A 9,942-nucleotide genomic window follows, 5' to 3' on the forward strand; every position below is an offset into this window, starting at 1 on the left:
GTTTCTGCCCCCTTCCAGAGCTGGGACCAAAATTCTAGGGGCACTCTCCTTCTGTTGTGTGCCACAGTGCCCAACCCACACCTTCTAGAGTCACAGACACATCTAAGTCAAATGGTAGCCTTGCTTGGGAGACACCTAGAGCTTTAATCTGCTTCACTAGTATTTTTGCCTTCTCATGTCCCACACGTATCCTTCCTTTACCAGATCACCATCATTTCTAGCCTGGACCATGACCAGGCTCCTGACTGGTCTCCCCTCAATACTTCCTGCTCACAACAATCAGAGTGATCTTTTGAAAAGGTAAATCTCAGGGTACCTGGATGGCTCAGTCAGTTAAGCATCCGACTTTGGCTTAGGTCACGATCTCATGGTTCATGAGTTCAAGCCCCACGTTGGGCTCTGTGCTGGCAGTGTGCCTGCTTCAGAATCTCACTCTCTCCTCTCTCTCAGCCCCTCCCCTGCTCACACTTTCTCTCTCTCTGTCTCAAAATCAATCAATCAATAACTTAAAAAATATAAATCTCACCATGTCTCAGTCCTTCCTTAAACCTCTCAGTAGCAACTCATTGCTTTGGGGATAAAATACCTACATAAATACTCAGCCTGTCCTGAAATACTCTGATATGTGGTCTCTACCTACCTCTCTGGGCTCATCACAGCTCTCTCCCCATCATTCTCTGAGCTCCAAGCCCACAGGCTTGTTTCAATTCTTCAAATGTGCCATTTGCTTTCCCACCTCCAGGCCTTTGCACATGTCACCACTCCCACCTAAAACACTCTCCTCTGCGTTTTTATTCAGCTAATTCTGACTTTCTCCCTGCAAGCCCCATGGGAAAAAAGGGAAGGCATGGCTATTGGGTTCATCATTAAGATCTTAAACTTAAGCCCAGAACACAGTACAGTACAATAAATATTAGCTCGGTGAACTAATAGATACTCTGCTAACAAGAATGACAGGTTAACTGAAAGACACACACCATAGAAATGGGGTGATTCCTGGGGCACCAGAGCAGCTCAGCCAGTTAAGCACCCGACTCTAGATTTCGGCTCAGGTTATGATCTCAGTCGTGAGATTGAGCCCCGCATCAGGCTCCACATTGGGTGAGGAGCCTGCTTAAGATTCCCTCTCTCTCTCTCTCCCCCGCTACTACTCGTGCTCTTTCTCTCGCTCTCTTTGGAAGGAGAGAAGGAAGGAAGGAAGGAAGGAAGGAAGGAAGGAAGGAAGGAAGAAGGAAGGAAGGAAGGAAGGAAGGAAGGAAGGAAGGAAGGAAGGAGGAAGTGGGGTGATTCCAGGTTGCAGCTTCCCAGCCACAGCCATCTGTCCACACAGGCTGAATCATCCCTAACTTCAGGCTCAGCCCATTCCAATCTCTTGGGGAGTGGTTCTCCATCCTAGACAGACATTCCAAGTAGTTTTCAACCCTGGGAGCTTTTACAACCACCTATGACTGCCCACCACAAGAGCATCGATCTCACTTCCTGAGAGCTGACTCCATGGCGGGCCCTGGCCTCGAGTTGCTCCCCATCTGCTGCATCAAACACAATCACGTTTCCTCATCTGTCTTGGAATCATGCTCTTGTACCTGCATCTCCAAGTCACACAGAGGGCCGCGGTGGCCCCGCAGCAGAGGCAGGAAGGCTCCCTGCAGAAGGTGGCTACTGAGCTCGTTCTGCAACAAAAATAGTTTTTCCGAGAGAGGAGGAAGACGCCAGACATTTCAGGCAAGAGGAACAATGTCAAGTGTTAGAAGACCCACAAGAAGAAGTTGCATTGGTGTGGATCATAAAGCATAATAAATAACATCGAGCCCAAAGAATGGATGGGGAAAGTGAGTCAAAGGGCCCCTCTCCTTGGGTAGCACAGTTGTCTTCCCCATACAGAGCCTGGGGACCCACTTAGCCAAACTTTTCCATCCTCCCCGGGCACCAAAGAGTGAGTCATCCCTGGCATTCCCCTGCCACCAGCTGTGGTATCTTTGAGAGTCCCCAAAGGATGTGGAGAGGGAGTCTCCATGGAGGCTAAGGACAGCAGAGAGGGAAGGACTCGGGAGGAAAACAGAAAGAGGCCATTATCCCAGGGCCCAAGAAGAGCATAAGTCCCCCTGTTCCTACATCGGAGTGGGGAACTCTCTGCTACCTGCCCCTGCCATTCTAACCCCAAAAGCTGGCTTGAGCTGCTCTGCTAGAAGATCTCCCCACTCCCCTCCACCTTGTAGGTATGTCCTAACAACCCAGTAACCACATGGAGAGTGGCTGGTGTCTGGACTAAGACATATCAAATGCCTGTGTGCTGAGGAGGGAGAAGCTAAGAACTAGGTCTTGCTAGAAAATGGCCAAGCCACATATTGAGAATTGCCAGACTTAAATGTGCATGACTATAGCAGGGTCTGGAGAGAGCGGATGAGTCAGAACAAAGAGTTCAGCAGAGAGAAAGGAGCCAGCAGGGAAAGAAGCCTCCAGAAAGCTAGAAACTTCAGATGTCAGAGCTGAAAATGCTGTTCGATTTGACCCAGGTCTTGCTACTTAAAGCACAGTGCCCGAACTAACAGCATCAGCATCAAGTGGGAGTTCATTAGAAACCACCCTCCTTCTTGGCAGGGTCTTCATTTCCCAAGATCCCTGGGTGGTTCCTATGCACACTCAAGATTGAGAAGCTCTGCTGCCCGGGGGGCCCAAATCATGCAGCACAGCAGAACCACCTGGAACATTTTTTTTTTTTCAAGTACAGATTGAGGCCTGCTCTACATCAACTGAGTCCCAATGTCTGGGCAATGCACAGCCATATATTTTTACACAAAGCTTCACCACTAATTCTAATGACAGAAGTCCACAAGGTAGACTGGGAACCACTGATCTGGCCCAATCGGCTCAATCTAAAGATAACAGGACTGGAGCATCTGGGTGACTCAGTTGGTTAAGCGTCCAACTCTTAATTTCGGCTCAGGTCATGATCTCATGGTCATGAGATTGAGTTCCACATCAGGATTCGTGGATCGAGTCCTTGCTCGGCAAGGAGCCTGCTTGGGATTTTCTCTCTCTCCCTCTCTCTTTGCCCCTCCCCTGCTCGCTCTCTCTCTCTCTCAAAATAAATAAACATTTTTTTAATTAAAAAAAAATAAAGATGAGAGGACTGAGACAGGATAGTGGCCACCATAGGCTTGGGTAATCTATTAAGAGATCTAATTGGGGTCTCTGCCTGGAGACAAAGAAATTGGATGTGAAGCCAGATGCGAGTTTAAGCCCCAACTTTATCCCTTCATGGCTGTGTATCTTGTAATGAATCCCCTCCATTCTTTGGAACTCAGTTTTCTTACCTTCAAGGAAAGATACCCTAGACTGTTCTCATGAGCAGTAAGGTGACAGAAATTAATGGAGAATTAATTCCGTGTTTTGTGCATGTGCATGCACACACACATGCACGTGTGCAAACACACCACACACTCCATAATAGCTACATAACTGAAGTTTGGGGGATCCTTGCACTCAAAAATTTCAAAGCAACTTAAAAGTTCTGAAGCTTCATTGTCCTCACTTTACAGATGGAGAAATGGAGAGGCCCTTGAGGCAGGTCTGCTCCTCACTTTGTGAAGGTGAGTACTGTTTGTTTTCCAGGCAGGATGCAGAGACACACAAGGGGTTGACTACCAGCTGGGTTCTGGATGCAGACCTTCAGCCAGTCAGCTGAGTTTGTTTATGGAAAACATGTGGTTTCTCTAACCCTAAAGGCTGTCTTACCTCCACCAGTGACCCCACTAAGAAGGATGGGAAGATCCCTAAAATTCTGTATCCCTAAGGATAGAGGGAAGAATTAGGCATAGTCCCAAATGCTTGATTAGGTGAGAGAGACAAACACTTAGGTAATTACAAAACAATGGAGTAGGGCTATTATAGAACTGGGGTTCCAGCATGAGAGTTTGGGCATTTTGGTGTTGAGATAAAGCTTCCTGGCAAAAAGTGACCCCGAATCTTAAAAGATAAGAAAGATTAGTTCTGGATGTGTGGATGGGGCAAAAGTGAGGCAGCCTTCTGAGATGCCCCGGGGCTCTTTAGATGGGACCCCATCTTTGTGTGGAACAATCAGCTGTATGGTTTATACACATACACATAACAATCATTTTGTGCTTTTTCATCCATTTGTATATTTTTCTGAAAATCATGTTTTCACCTCAATATGTTTTTGAGATTTCTCCACATTGATATGTATGAGTTCAATCCATTCCTGTTTAATTCCCACGAGCCTGCTGGTAAACATTTAGGCTTGGTTAATGTTTGGCCATTACAAACAGTCCAGGAGTGCCTACACCGTTGTGCACATCTCCTTGTATACATGTGCGAGAGTTTTCGAAAGTAAACACCAAGAACAAGGATTACTAGGTGTTATGGACTGAATGTGTCCTCCCTGATGCATATGTGGAATACCTGATCCCCAGTGTCATGGTATTTGAAAGTGGAGCCTTTGGGAGGTAATTAGGTTTAGATGATGTCATGAGGGTGAGGTCCTCATGATGGCATTAGTGCCCTTATCAGAAAAGGTCAGACAGCTTGCTCTCTATCTCTATCTGCCATGAAAGCAACCAGAAGCAAATCAGAAAGAGGGCCCCAACCAGAAGCCAACCACACTGGCACACTGGTCTCAGACTTCCCAGCCTCCAGAATCACAAGAAATAAATGTCTGTTGTTTGAGTCACCCAGTCTGTGGTTCTTTGTTACAGCATCCGCAGGAGACTAATACACTAGGGTATGTGCACAGTTGTGGGCCTTTAACTGCCATATTCTCCCTCAAATGTCCCAATTTATATTTCCATCAGTACGGCCTCACCAACATGGGACATCACGAAACTTGTTCATCCAAGCTATGCTTTGTAGGAAGAACTTTGTCCTCCCTACCAGGCACAAGTGGGTGCCAGAGGTCTAAGCTTCTCTCAGAGGAAGGAGAAAGAGCACTTACTCAGCCCCTGGCCCCATGCTGCACACCTAATGCCTCTTAGGACCCTCCAACAGCAATAGTCTGTTTTCTAATATACAAGGGGAAAACAGGCCGACGGAAGTGAAGTCACTTGCTCGGATTTACACACCCGAAAGTGGTGGACTCAAAACCAAGTCTACGTACTGCTTATGTTCATACTCTTTTCACTATTTTATACATTCAATCAAGTATTTATTGAGCGCCAGTTACACACCAGACCCTGGAGATACACAGACGAATTGCAGAGCCATTCTTGGTATGTAGTAGTATCCAATAAATGTTGGTTGAATGAATATTGAATCAAGGAGCTCCAAGCCCACAGGAGAGACAGACACATAAAAAAGTATGTGCAATGGAAGGATGGCGTGATGGCATGCCGTGACAGATGGAAGCTCCAGGGCAAACAAGGGGGTATTTTCTTTTCCTTTCAGTGCATTAGGTAAGCCTTTACATCGGAGGTCATCTTCACCAAACAGAGAAAGAGGAAATGCTTCCAGATGCAAGGAACAAGTGCAAAGACACAGGAGTGTGGAGCAGTGTTCTATTTTCTGGAAACTACACTACTTTCGATTGCCTGAAAGTTGCTTCCTTCCAGTATTGAGGCAAGGCATTAACTCAGTTCAGTTCATCAATACTTTGTGAAAATTCCTACTCTGTACCAGGCCCCGTGTGAGATAGATGCTTTACACACATTATCTCATTTAATCCTTGCACCATTTTTTTCTCATTACACAGATGAGAAAATTGAGGCTCAGAGAGGTGAACAGCCTGGCCCTGGAATACATTCAAATCTTCTGTTCTTTCCACTCCTTGCTGTCTCCCCAAGATACCAGACCACTACTGTGCTCTCTCCACCCAGGTCCCACTCCAATGGAAAGATGTCCTTCCAGAACCTCAAGACCCATAGCTTGTTGCCCTTTGGGTCAGGAGACTCTGCTCATTTAATTGTCTCTTTTCCTCCTTGGGAAACTGGAGAGCAGAATGCATATTGAGTCATGGAATTTTCCATCCTTGGCCAGACACTATCACCCCACTCATCATTTGTTCATTCAACAAATATTTGTTCAGCACCTACTATGTGCCAGGCAATGTTCTCAGTACTGTGAATACAAAATTGAATAAGACAAACAAGATTTCTGCCCTCATGAAAGTTAAGTTGTAGTGACTCCTCAGAGTTAAAAACGAAGGTTTGGAGAGGTTATATGGCTTGTCCAAGGACACATAGCAATTTTATGACACAGGTAGGACTGAAGCCCAAGTCTGCCTGACTCCTGGTGCTTTCTCCTCCATGGTGGGCAAAACCTTTCTCTTACATCCCTCTCGCTTTGCCTCCCCTTAGTCTCTGTCCAGCAGGATGACTGCAGAGAACTTCACATGGGCCCCTGCTGAATTCATCCTCCTGGGCATCACGGATCGCTGGGACCTACGTGTGACCCTCTTCCTGATTTTCCTACCAGTCTACCTGGTGAGCCTGCTGGGAAACGTGGGCATGGTGCTGCTAATCCAAGTGGATGCCCGGCTCCACACACCTATGTACTTCTTCCTGGCCAACCTCTCCCTGCTGGACACCTGCTATTCCTCAGCCATCGCCCCCAAGATGCTGGTGGACTTACTGCTGCCCCACGCCACCATCCCTTACACGGCCTGTGCCCTCCAGATGTTTGTGTTCGCAGGGCTGGCTGATGCCGAGTGTTGCCTGTTGTCAGCGATGGCCTATGACCGCTATGTGGCCATCGGAAACCCTCTTCTCTACACAACAGCCATGTCGCAGCGTGTATGCCTGGCCTTGCTGGGAGCATCAGGCCTGGGCGGGGCAGTGAGTGCCATTGTCCACACGACCTTCACCTTCCGCCTGAATTTCTGCCGCTCCCGGGAGGTCAACAGCTTCTTCTGTGATATCCCTCCACTGCTGGCCATCTCCTGCAATGACACCAGTCTCAATGAGCTCCTCCTCTTTGCCATCTGTGGCTTCATCCAGACAGCCACGGTGTTGGTTATTGTCGTGTCATATGGTTTCATTGCCGGGGCTGTGATTCGCATGCCCTCGGCTGACGGCCGTCGGCGAGCAGCCTCTACCTGTGGCTCCCACCTCACGGCTGTAACCATGCTGTATGGGACACTCACTTTCATGTACCTGCGTCCCAGCTCCAGCTATGCCCTGGACACTGACAAGATGGCATCTGTGTTCTACACTCTTGTCATCCCAGCTCTCAACCCTCTCATCTACAGCCTCCGCAACAAGGAGGTCAAGGAGGCAGTCAGAAGAACCTGGAGCCGATTCCGCCGTCCAGGTCCGGAGCACGAATGAGAAGTCTGAGGAGCTTGGTTGGGACTATGACAAGATAAGAGGACAGTGTCTGGCCCCTGCCACTCTGGGCAAAGATAGATGAACTTGTGGCTTGGGTGTGTCTTGTCATTGTTTAAGGGACTGGAAAGGGGGAGAAAAGGAAGCTTTACAGCCAGGAGGCGAGAATCTCCCTAGGGGGTTAATCTAGAACTAGATCAGATTCTAGAGTAACATTAACAAGATCAGGTTCATGTGGCTGTTGAGCTCTCTTAGGTTCCTCAGTGTTCACAACTTGAGTCCCTAGAGATTACCAGGTGAACTTATTGGATGCATTTGCCACTTGCACTTCTAGAAGGCTGATTCCCAGACACACCAGGTAAAAACTGTGTTGCCTCCAAGTGTTCCTAGATTCTTGCCCTTTTAATGTTCTTCATGAGCAGTGAGTCTGCTGTTGGCCTCTTTGACCCCAAGAGAGCATCTTCAGATGCTCATGCCAAAGTATGGTACTGAATCTGGTGAGATAAATACCCCCTCCCTACTGGCCTCTGTATTCCAACTCTCAGGGAAGTGGCTGAACAGCACAGGAACAAACACAAGCTCATTCCCAAAATCCCAACAGTTAGGTTAGAATCTGGCTTCTAATCAGATTTGTGACACAGGTAGGATTAAAGTTACTTTAGTTCAGGCATATGATGAAGTTAGGAAAGAGTCAGAATTACCGGTGTGGTTAGAATAGAGTTAGGATTAGGGTTCTGATTATGTCTAAGACTTTGATTAGGGTAAGGATAGACCCAGGGGTAGGTTTGGAATTTAAAAGCAATCAGAGAAATCTAGGATTGAATTAAAGTTACATACATTATAGGATTTGGGTTGATTTTCATTAGTAGTAGGTTTGGCATAAATTTAGGAGTCAGAGTTTGAATAAACTTGAGCTCTTATTAGAAATTGTTAAGGATTGGGGCACCTGGGTGGCTCAGTCGGTTGAGCGTCTGACTCTTGATCTCAGCTCAGGTCCTGATCTCAGGGTTATGAGTTCAAGCCCTGCATTGGGCTCCACACTGGACATCAAGCCTACTTTAAAAAAAAAAAAAAGAGAGAGAGAGAGAGAGAAAATGGTTGAGAGTTAGTTTTGGAGTACAAGACTAATATTGGACTTCAGGTTTCATTTTTATTGCTAGATTACATTTGGGTTAGAGTGTAGTCTATATCAAAAGATCTGTTAGATAAGTTGATATGCAAATAAGATTTGTGATAAATTTAAGTCACGGTCTAAAGTTATTATTGCAGTTAATCTAGGCTCAGAACTAAAGGAGAGTTAGACGTGAGAAGAGTATTTTATCAAATTGACATGTCTTGGGTCTTAATTCAAGATTTATTTAGGGTTATAGATAATGATTCATGTTTTCTAAAGCTTAGAGGTAGGTACAAGATGGTTATTGGTGTGCTTAAATTTCATTCAGGGTTATGAGCCTACTCTGATTAGCATGTGGTCCAGTACGGTAGACTGCTTTATGTTTGGCTTACAACATCCAAAAGCAGAATCAGGGGTAGGAGAGGGAATGCCATGACCCTCCTGGGTAACAACAATGCTCTCAGCCTGGAGTCACGCTAGAACCTTCTGACCCAATGCTCTTGGGATTTTCTTTCACCCAGAGTTCATGGTTTTGACAGATTTTGTCTCCCTGACTCATGACTCATGACTCATACATGACTCAGGTACATATGGGCAAGGCCCAAGGCACTGCGTTCTCCCTGGGAAGTCACTGAATGCAGAGAAACAGGACAGGAGGGGACCCCAAGAGTTAGGGCAGGAGCTGAGGAGAGGTGAAGCATGGCCAGAGCCAATGTCATCTCCACCTGATCTCTCCTCCATTTCCCCTGATTTAGCTGAGATGAGGCCAGGAGTGTTGAACTATGGGGCTCAAACTCTAATAGGCTCCCCACCGATTCTCTTCCTTGAGCCCCAGCCAGGGGCCAACCTCACCACACCAACTTCCCTTCAAGGAGAAATCAGCCACCAGGCACCAAGATTGCAAGAAGACAGAAGGTTCAGCCCGGCTCGTTGGGAATGTGGCACTCCTTGATATCAGGACCAGGGTACCCTCTCTCTCGGTAACTGTGGTCTTCTTGGTGGGGGCGGGGGGTCCCAGTCTGATAGACAGAGGGATATGCACAAAACTGTCTCCTCATATCTTACAGAATTTTATAGGTTTCCTGACAGGATCATCAACTCGTCCTGGTTTGCCCAGAGCTGTCCTGGTTTTAAAACACCAAGTTCTTTGAGCACCTGCCCCAGTGCTGGGAAAACCAGAGTGGTTGGTCACCTTATTTCCTGATGAGTCAGCATCTTGAGCGCGGAGGGTACAATATCCCAAATCAGCACCTTGTGACAAAGGTTCGCGTAAATTAAAACCGCTTCTTCCATCACGAGCTTTTACGATCCTTCCCCAGCTCTTACCTCCTATCCCACCTCCTATTCTAACAGTTGTTACCTCACTGTAACAACTCACGTGCCATGACAATGGTTGGAGGCATTATCAGAAAAGTTGGCAGCCTCCAAGAATGTGAATTTTGTCCCCAGTTCAATAATGTCTATACTTAAAAGACCTCCTCAGTGGTCTTTTCTTCCTTTTGCAGGTTCTTGGGCTCTCGTGACACATACAGCCGCCACCACGATCAGGGAAGTTTC

The 9,942-nt window shown here is 47.0% G+C and overlaps 1 protein-coding gene across 1 annotated transcript; it reads left to right on the forward strand.

Annotated features, from left to right (window-relative positions):
- The first annotated feature begins 6,320 nt into the window (after window positions 1-6,320).
- LOC109249960 (olfactory receptor 5C1) lies at window positions 6,321-7,274 on the forward strand. The gene has a single exon (XM_019420655.2). It carries the CDS (start codon window positions 6,321-6,323, stop codon window positions 7,272-7,274), a length of 954 nt encoding a protein of 317 aa, XP_019276200.2.
- Window positions 7,275-9,942: the final 2,668 nt, after the last annotated feature.

This window comes from Panthera pardus, unplaced genomic scaffold (assembly GCF_024362965.1).
Source record: "Panthera pardus isolate Hobbes unplaced genomic scaffold, ASM2436296v1 HiC_scaffold_20, whole genome shotgun sequence".
In the NCBI taxonomy this organism is placed as follows: Eukaryota; Metazoa; Chordata; class Mammalia; order Carnivora; family Felidae; genus Panthera; species Panthera pardus.

What these genes read in the sequence shown, in the direction of transcription:
- LOC109249960 (XM_019420655.2), top strand. Translation starts at nt 6,321, where the DNA reads ATGACTGCAGAGAACTTCACATGGGCCCCTGCTGAATTCATCCTCCTG.